Genomic DNA, 22,811 nt, shown 5'->3' with positions numbered 1-22,811 from the left:
AGCCTGATGAGATATGGTGCCGAGTCTTCCCAACAACCTTGCACGGGATGGCCCAGAGTTGGTACAAAGGACTACCTAATGGCTCGGTGTACTGTTAAGCCGACCTCAGGGATAATTTCATAGCCCAGTACGCTTGCAACAAGCGAAGGGCCGTGGAGACATCAGATCTCCTGACTATCCGACAGGGGGATGACGAGTCCCTCCGGAGCTACGTCAAGAGGTTCGACGCTAAGGTTCAGCAGATTCGTGAGCTAAACCTCGAACTGGCGGCCTTCGCACCGATGAAGGCCGAGGGGCGATTTCAAAAATGAGCTCATCAAGTGCGAAGACCTCAATCTAGCCTCCGCCAGAAAGATGGTCGACCGAGCCATAAAGGTGGAGGACTACCACAAGACCTGGGTAGGCCACAGCGAAGCTGGGCAACCAGAGAGGAGGAGCCGCCGGGAGAACACTGACGAAGGTCGCCGTGACAATAATCGGTCACGACCTGAAAGATCTAACAGGTCCAAGCCGAGGTAGAAGAAGCCGGGGCAGAAATTTTTACTTGCGCAGTATACGCTCAACACTCATCGAAGGTCCATACCACGACATAGACTACGCTGGGGGCAAATTGATGGGGCATATTCTGCATCCGCTGACCGAGTCAACATATTGAGCAAGGTCAAAGATATCCAAAGCAAGTCAAACACCTTGACAAATTTAGCCGATGCAGACTGTCGGCTCATCATCACTGGGTCTCGGCCAGGCAACTAGCCAGCCGGGACACACATCCGCGTACTCACATCCAAAACCCCTCGGCATGGAATCAACAGGGCCCGTCGGCCTGCCATGGGCCCCCTCGGCCGAAGGTAAATCAGTCTTTCCACCTGCTAGCCACTTGGCCACTACGTGACAAAAGGTGAAAGTTTATAAATACTCCTCAACCCTCATTGAGGAAAGGATCCGCAAATAATCAATTAGACATACTAATCTGGTATAAACTCCCTTATCTCTCTACAATATACTTGTGCCAAGTAACACATAACTTAATCCCTTTAAGTTTACCGACTTGAGCGTCGGAGTGAGTTCGCTCGGTACCAAGCCGAGCCCTCAGTTTGTTCATCGTTTCAGGAGAGGCCGAAAGGAAGAGTCAAGCAAAGTCATCATTCTACAAGCTTACGTGGTAACAAAACTGCTCTGGAACTACACCCGGAACAATTTGGTCCAATTTGGTCTGGTCCGGTCCGGTCAACGCGTTTTTATGGTCTAGACTGAACCGGACCAATATTAATATGGTCCGGTCCTCGGTCCACCTCTTATCCCTTCTTTGGTTTTCGATCCGGTCCTGTTCGGTCCCGGACCAATAAACACCCCTACTTGACTCACATGAAAAGATTTGAAAAAAATTACCTAATTTGCTTAATATAAAATACTTTATTATATAGAGTTTTCCGCCATCATGTTATCTAATTAGATCATGTTTGTAACTCGTAAGTGTAGAATCTACTATCTTTGTCTTGTATTCTTTGTCGAAAGTATTTTAAATGAAGTTTTTTTTTTTTTTGAGTTTATTTTAATTGAAGTTAAAACAAATGAATTGAACATAGGAGATATTTTATTGGAATCTACGTGACTTGAGTGTTAGGGACCAACGGGAGAAAAACAAACATACATCGGATGTACTACCTCACATTTGACTTGTTTTTGAGCATATTTGTATTTTTTCTGAGCTTATTACCTCAAATTTTATTTGTTTTTGAACATATGTGTATTTTTTTTTTAGCTTATTAAAGTTTAAAAGTTACATTTTAATTTTTTTCGTCAAAATCCAAATTTAAATAAGTTTGTATGTAATATTTTTGAGGTTTATTGTAAATTTTTTGAGCTTAATGTTTCAGTGAATGAACTCAGAAACTTTATAGTAAACTCATAATTTTTAAAATAAAACTCAAAAACTTTATTATAATGCTTAGAAACCAAAAACTGGTGGTAGTACATCGGATGTATGATCCACTTACTGGACCAACGGAGTTAATAACTCTACACCATATAGTTAACCTAAGACGGTATATAAAACATTTATTCCTCAATTACGCGCGCACATAAATTAATAAATATATATACTCAATTATAGGAGTATAACATACTCGGTATTCACGTTTCTATTGTATTAGTGGCATATATATACAATATGATGTAAAAGCGTTATTAGACCGGTCAAACTGGTCAATCGGACTGGGTTCGTTTCAGATTTGCAAGAAATCGAGTTATTTTCGATTTTTCGGGTATGTAGGTTGTTATCAAGCTATTTGGGGATTACAATCATTATATGACAATAAAAATTCGAGTCAATTTAGGTTTTAGATAAGATTCAAACCCTTAACTTAGGTTTTCAGGTCGAATTCGAGTGCCTGTCATCCGGATTGGGTTAGTTTTGCTGGGTGTACGAGATCCACTCACTATATGCGTAGTCGTGTAGGCTTTTGCAATTCTGAGTACAAGGTACGGTGGACCTGATTCAAAAAGATGTCAGAAAATCCATACAACTACTATTAATCACCGCCCAAGATAGACGCTAATGTACTTTATTATATGCAAAAGGCAAAAACACACCAAAAACAGAGTACATCTTTCTGGCCAACTAAATTACTTCTAACAATGCTAAATTGCCAACTAACTAATTCATGAATCTTCCCACAAAGTAAGAATCATTGAATCAATCAATTAAACAGTTTAGTACAGGCCGGTGAAGTAGGTAATGATATGGATATCTCATACCTGACTTTTGGAATTTCTAATATGGATATTGGATCCGAATTAATATTTTGGATCACATATTGGATCCGTGCTTTGTCCTAGGTAATATATGTACATTTAGGCCTTCCTTCTGTTTCCCCATCTTTTAATCAAAACACGTTGTACGATGAGTCGATGAGAGTAGTAGACGCTTTATTATGCATGTGTATCTCATTTATCACTATCATTAAAAAAAGGGCAGAGGTTATTATACTAAGGTATTGTTTTTTTCAACTTAATTTTAGGTCTTATTCAGCTCACGTCAATTCAGCTTAGCTTATTTCAGCTCTATTCATCTCAGCAAACCTCAATTCAGTTCAACTAACTTCAGCCCAATTCGATTTAGTTCAGCATCATTCAACCTAAAAAAACATGGCCTAATACGTGTACACAATACAGGTGTTTTATAGGAGCCTAAATAAACTGTCAATTAAAAATAACTCGAGTAATTTGATTATCACTTCTGCGAAATATGTTCTATTACACAGATTTTTATTTAAGACATAATTACCTGTCTTGAGCTTAAACGTGTCAAATTTTATTATCGGTCTAAAAAAAAATCACATGGGTAGATTTGCATGAGCGACATGGTTTAATGATGGAGCGAAGGACGTAATAGTGACAATGAGATATCATAACATATACAGATGCTGAAATATTCACCGCCGTAATGTAATTCAGATTTGGGTAAATACCATTCTATTCACGTTTAAGTGATGAATGTCATACTACTCTTTGGTGTTCTTGAGTTCTTCCCCCCTTCCCAAAATAGAAATACAATCATTGGAGGTTGCTGTCACTGACTACTATTCCCTGTATTTGTGTTCTTAAAGTTCATTTATGTTGTTTTAGTAATGTTAAATCTCATCCTATGGACGATCCATTTGTATAAAAATCACTCTTTTGTTAATTAATTACAATAAATGAATGAAATTTATAAAAAAAGGACCGTGAGACGGTCTTATCAATAAAATATATTAATTCCAGAAATCAAAGGATTTCAATGTAATTAAATAAATCTATACAAATTAATTATACTATATAGTTTTTTAATCATAGCTTCAATGTAAATATTATATAGTTTTGGTTGAAGTATAAATTTAGAGAACACTATAATATAGTGATTTTCCTTAAAATAACATGTCACATTTATGGTATTAATTAGTATAAAGATGTTAATTATTTAACATACACGTATATAATATAATATAAGTATTTTATATTTTGGAAACTATTATGTAACACCTCCATACTCCAAGTGCCTTACCAGGACCACTTAAGGCATGAAAATGCTACCATCTCGGTTACCCGAGGCAATGTATATCAAATAGACAATAACGAAACGTACTTTAATAAGTAAATTTAAAGTGATACATGTCCAAAACCAAAACTGTTAAATAAAATACAACTGTTCCAAAAAAAAAATGCTAAACCAAATAAAGTAAATAAATGTTTAAGACACAGCGGAAGACTTCTAGACATCTCGTGGCAACTCAACCTAGCTATCCCATGCGCATCATCTCATACTTGCTCAATAACTGCTCACCATTCCCGAATGGATCACCACAGTTTACAAAACATTTAAACGGGGTTAGTTACTGTTTACACAAAAACAATACAATAGAAACAATACACAATCATCCAATCTCCATCATAACTCCACACACCTGACTACACACTAAAGTGTGTAGTCTTGCCAGAATACTCATCACAACAAGTATTCCACACCGCCAGTGAGGGACCGCAGTCGTTCCCACCTAAGTCCCACTCATCTCATCCGAGCAATAACCCATGTTCATAAATGTACACATCCCCTCTGTGGCGGGTTCCATAGAGGGCGAATCAAGGGCGTGAAGACACTCCCGCAAGTGACTCCACTCAGCCGAGGACGCACCTCGCAAACCACAGACAAGCAATCACAACCAACCACATTATACAACAACAATTACCAATTACCGATTCCAATATGATATAAATGAACAACAATAATCAACCATCAACAATACTATGTAAACAATAACCGAGTAGGGAAATCCTACCTGGAATAAGCAACTACAAGACCGTCACAGCAGCTAATCAGAAATGCTCCTCTACGAAACGTCCTCCTATAACACATATACTTACTATTACCACCTAATCAACACAATACACCCAAAACCCCCAATTCTACCCAATTAGGGTTTTCAACAAACTCAACGAAACATTATAAAAATTATACAAGAATCTTATCTTTGACGCGACGAACTCAACGGTGTAAAGAACACGACGATTCGACGATCCTAGCCCTTAGGATTTGCTAATAACGCGAAGAATAATGCAACGTAACTCTTTTCTCGCTTTGAAAGATTTTAGAAATGTGAAAACTGATTAAGAAAGATGACGGAACCCTTAAATACTAAACACGCGTTATTAACAAAACCCGGCTAAAACAACCCGACCAACTTACTCGATCGAGTAAGTGACTTACTCGATCGAGTGACCTGTCACACATACTCGATCGAGTACCCATCAGGCAGATTATTGTTTCGTATAAAAACATACTTACTCGACAGAGTAAGCCCCACTCGATAGAGTACCCATAGACATGGAAAACCTGTAGTATTACATATTAAAAGGTAAATAAATCAATCTAAATTTCCAAAAAATATAAATTTCCATAATTCATTTGATTTGTAATTTAATTAGCCAATAATAATGATTGCTCCTAAATAATATTCTAATCTAAGATTTATTTAAATATATAACTCTAATACAACTAGATAATCAACTACTATGATATGATAGTAACCACCCCATGTGAGTAGTAAAAGCAACAATAATAGCAACCAGAGTAGTGAATGTCATACTAACAACAATGGGAGTAGTGAAATTAACAATAATAAATGAGGGAGTAGTGAAAGAAAAAATTATGACGGCAGGAGAAGTGAAAGTAATAGTACTATAATAGTCACAAAACATGTAATGAAAGTAACAGTAGGAACAACGAAGAGAGTATGAAAAATTAACTAACAATTCGATTTTAAGAAAATATTAATTTATTTAAATATATGAGTTTGATAAAACTAACGGGTTAACCGTAGTATTAACAGGGGATGTAGTGATAGTAATAATATTGACAGCGGGAGTGGTGAACGTGTCACATAATTTGTTGATTAATTTTACATCTCATCATAATTTCAAGATATAAATTGTAAATATATGACCAAATTTAGCGAAACATATTTCATAGAAAATAAAATTTAAATGGTAAGTAAAGGTAGCCCGGGCGTAGCCGGGCACCAAACCTAGTTCTAGAATAATAATAATAATAATAATAATAATAATAATAATAATAATAATAATAATAATAATAATAATAATAATAATAATAATAATAATAATATCAATCGAAAATTTCTTATTTTTCATTTAATTTTGTGAGAGCGGCATATGTTCACAAAATTTTGATTTTACACTTACAAAATAATACTACTCCTTGCAATTTTCAAAAATTCTTATTTAATACGCATGGTTTCCATCTTAAATTTAAGACGGGTTGAATAGATGTCATATTTATTTATAAAATGGGGAAAATGAATGGTACATGTGGTCTGATGGAAGAATTTGTAGGTGCTATTACATACTGTAATATTTTTTTACATCAAATCTTAAATCTAACTAAGTTTATACGGAGTACTATGTATTAATGTTTGAGCTACATTATATAATGTTTATGAGCCCAATATATATTTATTGTAACTTTTATCAAAACTCATATATATCCGACATCTAACAACATTTTACTACAACATGGTGGGAGTAAAAAAAAAACGTGGAGAAGAAATTTTCATATATTGAGTTAGATTCAGGCTGCTAATCTGTTCTAAATCTGTATACGTCTCTATTGGCCATAATTTAAATATGTTTGTACGTAATTCAACACCATAATACGGGTCAGGTCTACATCGAGTGTGTTGTTATCGGTCATTTAAATATGTCTGTTACTACACCCGACTATTATGAAGTAGATGTGACACTCCTAGAGTCCTAGTCAACAAAATTGGGAAATGAGTAAGTTGTTTCGAGTTTGGATTGAGTCAATTTTGTTCAGTTATATATTTGAATCAGGTCAGGTCTACATCGAGTGTGTTGTTATCGGTCATTGGGGATACGGGTCATTTGAATTGAGTCATTTTGTGTAGAGATGTATCAGAATATTTTCAGGTTGATGGTTAACATGAATTTTTTTGGTAAATTTCTAGTAAAAAAAGAATTATTTGAAAAACTACCTTTTGATAAGAAATTGCTTGACCATTAATCATTCATGTTAATAGAGATTATACTATCTTCACAAATTAATTAATTTGGATCAGTTTCAGTCATTTATTATCAGTTCAATTACGGGTTGGGTGGTTATAGCCGATCAATGACGGTTCCAACATCAGATCAAGTTTAAGTGCGGTTCAATTGGGTCAAATCCGGATCTCATGTCATATTCGAGTTTTGTATTTCGGGTCAATTTAACAACACCTAGTCAGCGTTATTAGGTTGACTCATTAGGGCCAGTTAGTTTTGTAATAAGGTTTATGTGTTCTTATGCGTGAGATATCTTTAATTTGTCTTGCTAGGCTACTAATTGTTTTTGTTGTGTTTTTAATTTCAGGTTTTTAAGCAATATGCGTGTACTAATTTTTAGATATCCTCTTTCTCACGATTGAGCAAGATTTTATAAGTGATTCGGGAAAAATACAAAATTTTAGGACATCGAATGATATTAGTCATGTTTGGTAAAAAGTATATTGGGTGACGCGAAATGAGTCGAATGTGGAGTACAGTAGGTAAATCTACTTAATTCATGTATTTATTAAAAGACGTATTCTAATGCTCGTATATTGACCAAAATTCACTGTTTTTGAATATGCTAGTATTAGTTGTATATTGTAAGATCATACTCAATCTGTATATGAAAATTATATAATTGTCATACAATTTGCTAATTACCAAATACATTTTATTATTTTTTCTAATTTAGTTTAATATTCAAACCAGCTACTAAAACCTGCTAATCGTATTTTAGTAATGTTATCCGCAATTCTAAATCTACCTCTGTCGTTTGTCAAATTAAACGAGGTCTATATTTAAATGAGTAAGTCTCCTAAGAGACGATCTCTAGATAAGTAATGAAATAGGTACAAATCATTATTAATGATAGAACGATTATGATTATTATGTAAATATGTATGAAAATTAAAGAGCGATTTTAGGTGACGAACAATAATAAAAAGGTCACGAAAAAAGTATAAAAAAGTACTCTCTCCGTCCTGGTCAATTGTTGTCCTTTGCTTTTGGCACAAAGACCAACGAAAGAGAAATGAGTCAATTATTAGATGACAAGTGGACCGAATTGAGTGTGAATGACGAAATCGTTCATCAAATGCATTCCTAAAATAGAAAGGATAACAATTGACTGATACACCCTAAAATAAAATAGGACAATAAATAACCGAGATGGAGAAAGTACAAAACAGTGTCCTCTCCATAACTTATTGAGAGATCGTTTCTCTCAAATTTTTGTGACAATGATTTTAGTTATCCATAAATAATTGACACGTAGTATAACGTGAATGCATGACGCAATCTAGTTATAAAAAGATGAAAAAATAAGTATGGAGAGATCTAGCCGTCCAAATGCGTGCTTTATAATAACCTAAAATCCAAACGCGTAGTCAAATTCCATATACATACAACATACATACTTCAAAATACTAATAATAATCATATGAAAATTATGCTTTAATTTTTGTTGTATTACTTTTATGTACACAAATTAGGCTACTAGATCGTATGAAACAGACCATAACTAACTGCTACTCCTAATTCTTACTTTAATTTTTATAATCTTGCTGGTTAATTACATAGGGAACAACATATTGACATATATTGTATGACTAATCAAAGCACAGTTTTGACATAAATTTCTCATAATATAATCATTATGGTTGACATACAAAATTACAAACATGGCTTGTGAAGACTAATTAGAGTAAGAATTAAGAAAACTAGTCCCTCCGTTCCATATTATACGGCGTTTTTATTTTTCGACGTGAGCCTTTAACTTTCATTTTGACAAAAATATATTAGTCTAAAAATTATAAAAATTATATCATAAAATTCCTTAGAAAAAGACTGGAAGCATTAAATAGAAAATGATTTCCACAAAGTGGAAATAAATAAATAAGCATTTTTTTTTGTGGTTTTTATGTTTATAATTAAATATCAAATGAAAATTAAAGATATGATTGTATAAACTCGACCTTGAATTTATACAAACTGGGGTGCTTAATATTAGAAGACCTTGCCTAATAATTAAAAACGATTGATTTCACTAGTCACAGCTAGAAAACCAAAATAGAATTGAATTACTTCTCAACTCTTGTATTAAAATTCAACAAGAACTTAATGTGGGATTTATATTCAAAATGTGATTCTTCTAATGAATTACAAGCATCATTTATTTATAGTGATGTAGGAAAAAAACAATGCATAAACTAGAAACTCACTACACTTTATTGCATAAAATAAATGTGTTGTATTTAACTATTTATCTAAAGAAAACTTTCGGGATTCTTAAACTCCATATGCATGTTATCAACATTAAGTTCATTGATGAAGCCTTCCGTTTTCAGTGAATTTGTTGGAATGTATTGGATTGAAAATAAATCTGCATCTCATGCTCCATTAAATGTACCCAATGGAGTTAGAACTCATAGAATAATTGTTCTCCTCAATTTTGAAAGATCTTAAAAATATTTAAGATAATCATCATATATGACCCAAACAAATCGGACATATGGTTGTAACCGTCAGAATTATTTAACTCTTAGTTTAATGTTATTTCTCCAGTTGTATAATGACTCATTTAATTAATTTTTTTTTTTTTTTTTTGATGACGGGGGGTTGAGTCCCCCCCCCCCCCCCGGGCCCATGCATTCCCGCACCACCACATGGACCATGTAAGTCACCCCCTTCGGGGGCTGCAGTGGCCAAGTGATCATCGCCCCAGGGCCCCCGGCTAGTAGTTGAACCTGGGACCTCTCAACTCCTGCATTTCTGCAAGCTTCAAGGTTTAACCCAGCTACCACTAGACTAACACCACTTGGTTGACTCATTTAATTTTTAGTCGCTTCAAGTACGCCTTGTATTTGCATCAAGTACATAAATGGACTCTATCCACTTGCGCTTCATCTAATACAATCTTGATGAACCATAATTCTCAATTGAACTTGCAAAGTTTCTAATAGCTCACAAGTCACAACCAATTTAAATAATGAGAATTTTTTTTAATTTCATTAGTTTGCTATTGATCAATTTATCATCACAAATAATAAGAATAGCTCCATGTTTGTTCACCTCAATAGTAAAGAGTCCACTTCTGACCTTGAAGTTAGATATTCGATTCCATTGAGTTAAAATATATCTCTGCTGGTAGACGATTTGCAAACATCACTTTAAGTTTTCAAAGAGGCCGCCGATAGTCTACCCTAACCTTGAACTGAGTACGATCTACCTTTAAACCTACACTTTTATAGTTTTATACTTAAAAAAACTTTGTCGTACATTAGGGTAAAATGGGTTAAGATTAAACCAAAAAGTTTTACCGCCATGAATCAATGACACATAGTAAGGCTATGTTTGGCAAGGCATTTCAGGTACCTGATTTGACCAAACAACCTGATTTGACTAATATTTCAGGTAGTTGTTTTACCTAGTCTTTGTTTGGTAAAGTCATTTAGTGACTTTAAAATGAAAAACTATACTCTAGGTAGCTTTTTAAAGTTTCAGGTAGCTGAAATGTTCTATTTTAGATATTTACCATTTATTTAAATTAATTTATTATAATTATTAATATCCTTTTATGTCATTTTACAAAAAATCAGTTACCTTTTCAGTTAGTTTTACCAAACACTTTACAATTAATCAGCTACCTTATCAGTTTCCAATTTTCAGCTGCTTTCCAGGTACCTTTTTAATTTCAGTCACATTTTCAGGTTTCAAGTATCTTTTCAGTCAATTTTGGGTGAATTGATAAAAACACCCCAAAACTTCAAAATTACACCCCTTTATGTTTTTTTTACAAAATTACACCCGTAAACTTCCATTTCCTTAAAATTTGATACCCGTCTAATTATCCGGTCAAACAAATTACAAAACTGACCGTTTTACCCCTGACTTTCTACATTTTTCCCAAAAATAATCCAATGTCTTCATCTCAAATCAACCAAAATCATATTAAATCTACCAAAATCAACAACGAGCTCTGATTATGCATATTGAATCTCGGTTTTCTTTAATTTGTTGCCCTCAAGCACAACTAATCCCGGCTTACTAATCCCTTTATCAGTCTAGTCTTTTTACCCGCCCTTTCACTTCTCCCTGCTACTTTAGTTTGCACAACTTCATTCTCAACCCTGTTACTTTGCTCATTTCTAACATTAACTATGCTAGAGTCTTCAGTAAAATTTAAAGCTTTTGCTCTTCCGTTAAAAACTGAGATTATGGACAATCAGAGCTCCTTGTTGTTGATTTTGGTAGATTTAATATGATTTTGGCTGATTTGAGATGAAAACATTGGATTATTTTTGGGGAAAATTTAGAAAGTCAGGGGCAAAACGGTCAGTTTATAATTTGTTTGACCGGATAATTAGACGGGTATCAAATTTTAAGGAAATGGAAGTTTATGGGTGTAATTTTATAAAAAAAAAAACATAAAGGGGTGTAATTTTGAAGTTTTGGTACATAAAAGGGTGTTTTTATCAATTCACCCGTCAATTTTACCAAACATATGCTAATATTTGGAAAATTTAGGTCCATAAATATTTTAAAATTTCAACGTGTAGCGTACAAAATTCAAAAAGTCAAATTTACGTGGATAGATTTTAAGTAGTATGACCTTTCCGTATTCATACCAACCACGCATAACAAAGAAAGTCCATTAATTCTCTTACAACTCTATACAATTCTTCTATAAATACCCTTTTCTCTCCTCATTTTTCTATACTCAAATATTCAGCAAGAACTAGAGAGAGAAACTCATTAACAACCTAAATAAATCAATAAAAAAAAAATATAGTTATTGAAATTAAAATGAGCACATTACTCCAATTTGTATTCGGAATTTTGTTCGTTTTGTTGTGGAAATTGGTACATGTTTTTTATTTTGCACCAATTGGAGTGTATAAAAAGCTTAGAAAAAATGGATTCGACGGTCCGAATCCAAGTTTTCCGTTGGGAAATCTTGGTGATATGAAGAAGATGATAATTGAAAGCAAATCTTCGTCGCAAATGTCGTCGGGATTAATTTCTCATGATATTCATTCATCTTCTCTTCCATATTTTGCTCGTTGGAAAAAACTGCATGGTAAGTTTTATTTTCATGCATGCATGCATGCATGGGTTTTTGCATTTCTTAAATACTCTAATTAACCTGAATAAAATGTATTACGTGTTACTTTTAAATTAAAGGGTTATTTGACGAGAATAATCCAATCTATGTCACCCCTTCTCAAATTAATCCCAACTATATTTTAACCCATATTAATCTGAACTTTACAATCATTTTTCTCATATTACACCCACCTTAATGTTTACCTATTGTACCCGGTGAAGCTTATTTATCAGTGGGTTTCCTTCCTTGTTGATTTAAGATCTTCTTCTTCCTTCCCTAACTTTCCTCCTTCATCTTCAACTGTCATTTTCTGACCCCTAATGGCCCTAAACCATTGTTTCCCCTCAACTGTAAGAGGAACGACCAAAGCAAACAAATATTTCTGTAATTTTTATTCTATTTTAGCTTTGAAATACTTCCATATACCCAAATCTTATTTTTCTGCACAATTAAATCTTTTTGGGTTTTTCTAGATGAGTTTTCTTTAAGATTTATAGGGTTTTTTTGGTTTTTATGTGAATTTGCACGAAAAATAGTGATTGAACTTGAGAAAAATGCTCCTCAAGAAGAAGTTACGGAGTATGTCAGTGGAGTTTCCTGCTCCTTTTTCGTTGGAAGAAACATGCCCAATTTGTTTTTAATCCTCAATTATTTCAATTAATTTGGTTATTTCTATGAATTTGGCTTTAATTTGGAGTTGATTTTTGGGGTTTTTTTTAACATCCAATTAGAAAAATGTAACTTATTTATTGACTAGAGGCAGATAATGATGGAAGATGATGATAGAGGATGATGACGAATTGAAAAAAAAGCAATGGAGAAATGAAACAGTAAAAGATATGGTGAAAATGAACAAAGACCACAACAAATATGAGAAAAAAAAGGGAAAAAAAATTGCTTTTAAAATAATAAAGGGTAAAGGCCTAAAGGGTAAAGGGTAACCTGTTTAGTAGGTTGCCCTTCCACTAGAGCAATATAAGATAAATGAGTGTAAAGTTTAGATTAATATGAGTTAAAGTATAGTTTGAATTAGTTTGAGAAGGGGTGATATAGTTTGGATTATTCTTATCAAATAACCCTAAATTAAAATTCATAGTCATAAATACTCATAATTTTATATCTATTCGAGTCATTATTTGAAATTCAATAGTTGGACATTTTGAATACAGAATAGGTCCATGAATGATCAATATAATACTATGAAGTTTCAGTAGTTCAATTGGTTGCTTGATTATAGATTTATACTCCCTCCGTCCCGATCAATTGTTGTCCTTTGATTTTGGCACAAAGACCAAGGAAAGAGGAGAGGACCAATAACTAAATGACAAGTGGAACAAATTGAATGAGAATGATCAAATTACTCATCAAGTTCATTCTTAAAATAGAAAGGACAACAAATGACTGAGACACCCAAAAATGGAAAAGGACAACAAATGACCGGGACGGAGGGAGTAGCAGTAATGGAGCGAGAGGGGGGCTAGCAGGGGAGTTTGTCCTTGCTGGATATTGTAAATTTCGAAAATTTTAGTTAAATTTTGTGACTTTTCTCGACTATTTCTTATGGCCTAGCTGTAATTTTCCGTCCCTTAATTGCAAATTCTGGCTCCGCCACTGCATCATACTCCGTAGCCCATTAACATTCATTTTTTTGCAATAAAATGGTTTGTGGATGAAATAAATTTAAGTTTCAAAGGTTTTAGTGTAATTTTTTTTGGGTCTTTTGCCAAAATGACCTTTTGTTTCAAATTATTTGCCAAAATAACCATTTCATCAAAATATTGTCCAAACTAGCCATATGTAGGTAAAAAAAAAGATGTTTACCTTAATTAAACTACCTCATCTAATGAGCAAAAGAACTAAATAAAAAAGATGAGTAAAGATGAGACCGTCTCTCTGAAGTTTTTGTGTTTAGTAAAATACAATTATACTCATATTCATTTTTTTTATGGAATAATGATTATATTCACCAATAAAAAATAAGTACACAATTAATACATATAAAAATAATATTCTTAGAATTATTGTTTTCGTTTCAATATCAAGATTAAATTGAAATTCACCAAAAAAATCAGTAAATTAAATTCAAATTATATGATCTACTCAAGCTTAAGTCCTCAACAGTTGTGTACTCCGTATTTGTAAAAGTTGGCCTAATAGGCAATAGTTGTGTTATCATGCTAAATTTTATATGAAGTGCTGAGTTAGAAAGTTTTGAGACACAAGAATTTACTACGTGGCTGCTGCTAGTTTACTACTACTCCCTTGCTGGTTAACCATTTTTGCAATTTAATAATTTATCAACGACTGAGATCCATTAACAATTATTCTTAAGGAAAACAATGTGTCTACTGAATAGGCTAACAATATTTGTGGGTTAATTAACGTAAACACTTTTTTAGCTAGATATGATTAGTTTGGGAAATATTTTGATGAAATGGTTATTTTGGCGAATAATTTGAAACATATGGTTATTTTGGCAAAAGACCCAATTTTTTAAACTTGTGAATTGTGAACTCGCTAAAGTATAACTTTGTTTAACATATATACTACTCGTATATTACAATCTTATCGAAATTGTATCCAATATACATGAGTATCAGTATCACCATTTATTTCACATGCAGTCAACAACATTTGCGACTAAAAATGACCGTTAGTTTGATTTGAGATAGTATGATATACTAACACCTCGATCTAATATATATACAGGGAAAGTATTCGTTTACTGGATGGGAGTAGAGCCATTCTTATACGTAGCAGACCCGGAATTTTTAAAGCAAATGTCAGGATGTGTGGTGGCTAAGAATTGGGGAAAATCTAATGCATTCAAAAGTGATAGAATTCCCATGTTTGGAGAATATGGTCTTAATATGATTGAGGGTTCTACATGGGTTCGTCATAGGCACATCATCACTCCTGCTTTTTCCTCCGCGAATTTAAAGGTATTTATATACGACAATTCCGCTTTTATCAATTATACAGTTGATTTCTCTTAAGATGGACATATCAGCATAAAACAGATTAATTATATGGGGCTCATTTATTGAGATATATCGCGAATATAAGACAATTTCATGAGAAATCAAATGTTAGTAATAATAAATAAAGTATAATAAAATAACAAATTGATTCATTTTGAACTCTAGGGCATGGCAAATTCAATGGTGGAATCAACTAACAAGATGATCGACAGCTGGAGTAGTCTCCTTTCCAACTCGAACAAGATAGAACTCGATATTGAGAGAGAAACCTCAACATTAGCAGGGAAGATTATCGCTAGAACTAATTTTGGAATCGATAATGAAGCCGGAAATATATTATTTGAAAAATTAAGAGCAATGCAAATTAGCCTATTCAAGCACACTCGTTATGTAGGGGTGCCATTAGGTCACATTATGTGCATGAAGGAAACCCTAGAAGCAAAAAGACTTGGACAAGAAATTGATGATATTTTATTATCAATTATAAATGTAAGAAGAAAAATTATTGGAGTTGAACCTCAACATGATTTATTAGGGTTATTATTAGAGGGTGGAGATCATGTTGATGGACAATTTGTCAAGAATTTGACAAATAGAGAATTAATTGATGAATGCAAGACATTTTTCTTTGGAGGGCATGAGACTGTTGCATTAGCAATGACATGGACATTGATGTTATTGGCTATGTACCCAAATTGGCAAGATGAATTAAGGCAAGAAATCAATGAGGTTATTGGAGAGAAAAATGAGATTGATTTCACCATGCTTGCCGGACTCAAGAAGGTACTTTCTCTGTTCCGGTTATTTCATTTTTGGGTGTCTCGTTCATTTGTTTATCGTTCTGTATTAGAAATGTTTTTAATATGTTACTCGTATTTGATATTCAAGATCCATTATTATCTACATATCATTCGATAATAATAACCACAAATGACGGGTAACAAACTTCACCCTTATAAACATGATTGTAAAACGTTGTATAAGAAAAACAAAAGGAGAGTATATAATAAGCATCTGAAAATAATTTTTGATTCACTAATTTACGAAATATTATAACTAGTCAGTCTCCAATTGACATTTTATGCATATTGATTAAAATAATTACAAATAAGTACTATTTAATTAGTTAATAATATTATAATAATGATACGGCGCCACTCGGTGGCGCCCAATCTCGGCGCCACTTTCTCATATGCACCCTATATTATTATGGTCCCCTATCGCATGTTTTGATGTACTCATTATTATTGAGACCCCCACTTATTCCATGTGAGAGGGTGACACCGAGATTGGGCGCAACCAAGTGACGCTAACTCATTTTCCATTATAATAAGAAAGAAATGTACGTATAGAGAAAATTTTGCATACACGTAGTTTCAAATGACCAAAAAAGGTCAAAGGAGGAATTATTATGGTCAATATGAAGATATGACCAGAAAAAGCAACAACAACCAAAAAGGTCAACAAAGACCAATTTTATCTTGACAGCCGTTTTATTTTCGTTATCAGTCCTACTCCCCGCGTACACGTACGAGTCTTATGTCCTAACTTTATTAGATTCACTACTCAAATAAACCGTCCAAAATTCACGAACACTAAGATTAACTAGTAAGTAATTATTCTACCTTAATTAAATGTTTCGTGTTCAAACCCTAAAAATACCACAGTGTAAAGAGAGCTTTACGCCATCTATCCCACTTGAATCCGGAAAAAAAAAAGTCCAAAAATCGTGAAAAATATTTGTGAAAAACCGATACTTATGAGTTAAGAGTGACTGTTTTATTTATGTTGTTTCGTGTTTAGTTTTATTGTGGTTCCGTTAAGATTTATGTTATTCTGAATCAGTTCAATATGAAACTTTGTGAAAAAATAAAATTTATTGTTAATTAATGTATTAATTAACTCCCTATGTCCCGATTATTTGTTGGTCTTTTTTATATTAGGTTGTCTCAGTCAATTGTTATCTTTTTTATTTTAAGAATAAACTTGATGAGCAATTTGATTATTCACACACAATTTGGTCCACTTGTCATTTAGTAATTGGCTCCCTCCTCTTTCCTTGGTCTTTGTGCCAAAATCAAAGGAAAATAATTGACTGGAACGGAGGGAGTATATTTTATTATGTGAGTGATCGATCAAGAACTTATCGAGATTTGTTTGTTATAATGTAGATGGGATGGGTTTTAAACGAAGTATTAAGATTATATCCATCGTCACCAAATGCACAAAGGCAAACAAGAGGTGACATTCAAGTAGGAAATGTGGTGATCCCTAATGGCACCAATATATGGATCGATGTCGTTGCGATGCACCACGACCAAGCTATTTGGGGAGACGATGTCAATGAGTTCAAGCCGGAGAGGTTCAACGGCGACATATACGGTGGTTCGAAGCACAAGATGGGGTACTTACCATTTGGTTTTGGTGGAAGGATGTGCATTGGTAGAAATTATGCACTTATGGAGTATAAGATTGTTATGTCTTCAATTCTTCGAAAGTTTACGTTTGAGATTTCACCATCTTATGTTCATTGTCCTACTTATTTTTTCTCATTTAGACCGGGTTCTGGGGTGCCTCTTATTGTTCGAGGAATATAGAATTTTTGGTCTTATTGATCTCGAATATAGTCTTGCAAAATTGACAAGAATGTATTTTGTGTATTAGATATTTATATAAAGACTTTGGTTTTCATTGGTAAATGGAGGATTGGATATATTTAATTTAGCATATTGAAGACCACAAATACTATCCTATAACCAGTTGTATAGTAGCATTGTACAACCGCCTCAAAGTTGTTGAGCTATTTTACAAGATATTGAGCTATTTTACAAAGTTATTGAGCTTAATAATTATTGTGTTAAACTCAATAACTTTGTATCATAGCTTGATAATTTTGTTAGTAGAGCTCGATAAATTTATAACAAAGTTCAACTACATTAAATAAGTTGTATAATACATTAACCGTATTGAAGACCTCTGGCATATTTGGTTAATCAATATATTTTAGGGTGTTTGATAAGCAACAAATATATTGAAATAATGAATCAGAGTACAATTCTAATGATTTACGGTATGTTCTCCCAGCATATTTAATTAGTTGATTATTTTTGAAAAAAAAATGATATTTTTACTAGTTTATCAATAATTTGTTCATGTCCTTACTAGTCATTTTATCAAAAAGGGAATCAACTTGTTAATCTGAAACTGCTTATTACCAAGCAGGCAAACACCGTTAACAAATTATGCTAATGAAATATGTTAATCAAGGCCCTTAGTAAAATCTCAATTATAATTTGCTTTCATAATTCATTTTTATGAGTAATAATCCGTTATTTATCAAACAGAGCCTCTATGTATGACATATGGTCGATTAAGGCTATTGTAACAATGGCTTAACTAGTGTAGAGCCCGTGCGAATGCACGGTATTTTAGATTGATATGTGTAGAGAACTTAATAATTAGAGTTAATAATAATATAGAAATGAACTTTGAATTTTATTTTTAATTATCTACAATTATTAATGTGTAAAAATATTAAGAATTAAAATAGAGTGAATTTACATTTTTACTCGGAATAAGTTTACGATTAAAAAAAAAAGATTGTTAGCATTTCAAAAACTTATGCTTATTTTTAAAGCATATAACAATTTTTGTAATTTTTGTTACAATATACGGAGTAAAAAGTTTAAAGAATCAAAAAGTGAAAAGCACACAGTGATTTAATATTTACGACATTTAAGTAGTCATCCCCCTTGTACTAAAAGAATAAGAGTTTCTTAAAATTTTCCCGCCTGAAGGACTTACTATAAATATGCTTCATTATAAATTATATCATATCTACAATTGAGGCAACTATTCTATGCAATAGATAATTTTATTCCGTTTAAAAAGAGCCATATTTTTTCAATTTGTATGAAGATATTGAAACGATTTTTAAATTTTGTTACATAAATGAAATTGCACTAATTTTAGGTAAGATGTGATAGAAATATTTCATTATTTATTATTTTTTGAAACTAAACATGATGGCCACTAACATTTTTTTAACAAATATGTTCTAATTAATTCTATCATTCTGTCTTTTAAAACAAACGTATTACAAGTTGAGAGTATTCATAAATTGTTTTTATTTTTTTAGTACTAAAAGAAAAAAGGGAAACTTAGGAATAATATATGTTTTCTTACCGTTTAACTTAATATCTATCTCTGCTCCATACTATGTGAACATTTAAACATTGGTTAATTTTTTGATTTTTTAAATTTAACATATAAATAAATATATTTATTACAACACATATCGTTCCATTTATCAGCTTTTCATAAACACTCCTGCTCGAGCTACTCGGTTAACTCTGGTTTTTTGAAGAATCCCTTTATTTGAAAAGAAAAACTAACACCCGATCTATGATGTAAAATATTTTTTTATTCTTTATCTGATTGTATTTTCAATGTCATTCCTTCACGTTTATCAATAACAATATTTTTTTAAATAAAGTTAATCTTATGCGGAGTATAAGTGTTGAACCTCCTCTTTTCTACCTCTTAATAATATATTTCTTAATTAAATTTCAAATGGAATTATTATAGTGGTAAAATTTTTAAATTCTCTAATATCTCTATCTAAAAGTAAATTTCATAATTAAATTTCAAATTGAGTTATTACAGTGCTAAAATCGTTAAATTTTCAAATATCTCTATCTAAAGAACCGCGCATTTACGCGGGATCTATACTAGTATAGGACTAATGAGATAATAACGAATAAAATACATTTGGTCCAACCATAAAAGTGCGTTGTTTGATTAGATATTGTGATACATAAATGGCATACATGAGGTCCAATACATATCTAGATAAAGTTAGACACTTAGGCCCGATTTTTAGCTAAAATATTTAGGTGGGAAAATTTTCAGTTTTCTTATTCTTTTAGTATAAAGGGGATGGCTTAATAATTCTTTCGACTTTGAGTCTTGGGTGATCCGTGATTTGATGGGCCACTCCTAAATAATTGTACTCAGCCCCGATATTATACTACCTTTACACCTCATTTGACACCAATGAAAAATTAAATCTAGCAAAAGGCTTAAACAAGGGATGATATATACTCGATGGGCCTTCTTCTTAAAGCCTATGTGCTTAGTCCAATGTCCATTCACATATTACCCGGATTGGCAGATGGATCAGTACTTCAGTAGTTAATAGGAGTAGGTTTCAGGACAATCCGGTACTATAGCAGTATAGCAAGAGGTGGTAAATAGGTCAATCGGATCAGTTTTGGTTCAGGTTCTTTCGGATCGGGTTATTTCGGTTTATCTTTTTTTTCGATTTCAGTTCGGTTCAACTCAGGTTGGATTCAGTTTTCACTTTTAATCGGTTGTAGATATTTCGGATCGGTTCAGGTTCAAGTTGGGTCAATATCGGTGCAAATAATGTTCGAGTCGAGTTAATATCAGAGCAGATGAGATTCGAGTCAGGTCATAATCGGATCGGATGTCAAGGAATTAGGTCTTTATTCAAAACATTTGTTATAATACGAATAATGTTTTTTTAAAAAGTAATAAATAATTTTTTTGTGTATAACTACGATATAATATTAATTCATTGACGTCAAATGGGTGACACTCATGTACAAAAAGACACCCTAAATGTGACGCTTAGGTACATTCGGGTCATTTCGGGTTTCAATGTTGGGTTTCTGTCATCAATGTACGGGTTAGAATCGGTTCAGGTGTATATCGGTTCGGATTAAAACAATTCAGGTTGAAACAGTTCAGGTTCATTCGATTTTGGGACTATTTCGGATATTACAAATTCGGTTCGATTTCGAATCAATTCAGGTCGATTAAGGTTTCGGGGTGAAGTTTAGTTATACCTTTCGGGTGTACGGTCAGGTATCGATTCAGGTATTTTCGATCGGTTTTTCGGGTTCGGTATACTTTTGCCAGGTCTTATAGCTTATGTATAGAAACATTAAATGGATCGGTGAATCGTGTTTGGGTTTAAGCATCGTTGTTGCGGTCAAGCTGGTTATGGTCAAAACGGTTTAAAATAAAATATTGTAAAATTTTATAGTTATTCCATTTCATTTTTGTTGTCCTATTTTTCATTTTGAGAGAATACTTTATCCTGGTTCTATAATAATACTTGTTTAAAACAGTTTTATACAAGTATTATAACGTTGATAAATACTTGTATAATGATTTTATATATTTATGTGCAATTTTGCACGAGTTTAAGCTAGTTTCTACTTTCTATTATATTAGCGATAGAAAATGAGATGGCGCCAGCGGGTGGTAACCAAAGTGAGCGCCAACGGGTTGTAACCAAAGTCGAGTTTTGCTTCCGATCTCGTGTTTGGTGGTGCTAAGTTTATAGACAGAGTGACAATGGATTCAATTGTGCGGATGACAAGGTGGAGCTTGGTTGTGATTTTGCGACTAATGACTATGCTAGTGATAGTTGTGGTTTGATATGTAATGAAACCATGGTTGTTTTATGAAGAAGAAGAAGAAGAAGAAGGAGGTAACATGGCAGTATGAGATTGTTGAGTAAATACAAATGTCAGGAGTAGAAGACTTTCATGTTGAGCCATTGATTGTGCAAGAGTTAAATGTAATGTTTGTTATTTTTGTGATAGAGAAACAAACTGCAAGCATAGCAGTACATATACAACTACTTTCTAGCTTGTAACTACTTTTTGGTTAATAACCAATATACAATAGCAAGAACTACTTTATAGTACCATTTAGCATACTCTACATTTTAGTCTACTGCATCCCTCTTCTTTTTCACACGCTTTCTTTGCATTGGACTTTGACTGATTTGATCTCTACACTCCCCCTCAAGATGAGAGTGGAGACTTGGGGAAACTCCCATCTTGGACAATAGGTACTCATGTTGAGACACGGGACATGACTTGGTAAAGATGTCAGCCACCTGTTCCTTGGTATTGACATAGGAGGTGGTAAGAAGTCCTTGCTGTATCTTTTCACAAATGAAGTGACAATCTACTTCAATGTGTTTAGTGCGCTCATGATAGACGGGATTAACAAAAGAATGGCTAGTGCTTTGCTGGTTATCACATTTGAGCTGAGCAGACCAAGGTGTTGTAGTCCCAAATCCTGAAGAAGTTTGAAACAACCAGGTGACTTCACAAGTAGTCATGGCCATGGCCCGTATTCTTAATTCACCAAGATCTTGAGACGACAGATTGCTTCTTGGATTTCCATGATATGGGGGATTGACCCAGAAGGATGCAAAAACCTGTAGTGGACTTGCGACTGAAGGCACAAGAAGCCCGTCGGGAATCACAAGGTCGTTAGCTTAGCTTCTGAACTGCAAAAAGTACACCCCGTCCCGGAGCGGACCTCATATATTTCAAGACTCTGCGTCTTTGCGCCGCATATGATCGAGGTAGGTGCCTGCGAAAATTGACTCGATAATTGACCGAGAAGGCAATATCCGTCCAGTGATAGTTAAGTAGATGAGCTTTCCCACCAACCGTCCTCGTATGCCTCGGGTTGTGGTAAAGGAGTTCCTTTGCCAGTTCTAATTTAAGAACGAGATTAACTAGGTAGCTTTAGGGACTTGGAATGTCTACATTAAATGTTTTCAAAGAAATCCATGGTATACT

The 22,811-nt window shown here is 33.3% G+C and overlaps 1 protein-coding gene across 2 annotated transcripts in view; it reads left to right on the top strand.

Moving 5' to 3' along the window:
* Window positions 1–11,810: 11,810 nt before the first annotated feature.
* The window catches only part of LOC141656631 (cytokinin hydroxylase), a 63,757-nt gene continuing 52,756 nt past the window's right edge, over window positions 11,811–22,811 (top strand). The window contains exons 1-4 of one of the 2 annotated variants that reach the window (XM_074463589.1): window positions 11,811–12,172; window positions 14,909–15,141; window positions 15,346–15,963; window positions 17,352–17,879. In XM_074463589.1, the coding sequence (XP_074319690.1) occupies window positions 11,899–12,172; window positions 14,909–15,141; window positions 15,346–15,963; window positions 17,352–17,777 (1,551 nt within the window). In that variant the 5' untranslated portion in view covers window positions 11,811–11,898 and the 3' untranslated portion in view covers window positions 17,778–17,879. Of the gene's footprint in view, window positions 12,173–14,908; window positions 15,142–15,345; window positions 15,964–17,351; window positions 17,880–22,811 lie in introns of those variants that run through there. The other variant, XM_074463588.1, reaches the window with a different exon arrangement.

This window comes from Silene latifolia, chromosome 5 (assembly GCF_048544455.1).
Source record: "Silene latifolia isolate original U9 population chromosome 5, ASM4854445v1, whole genome shotgun sequence".
Taxonomy (NCBI): domain Eukaryota; kingdom Viridiplantae; phylum Streptophyta; class Magnoliopsida; order Caryophyllales; family Caryophyllaceae; genus Silene; species Silene latifolia.
This window is presented reverse-complemented; position numbering and strand designations above follow the sequence as displayed.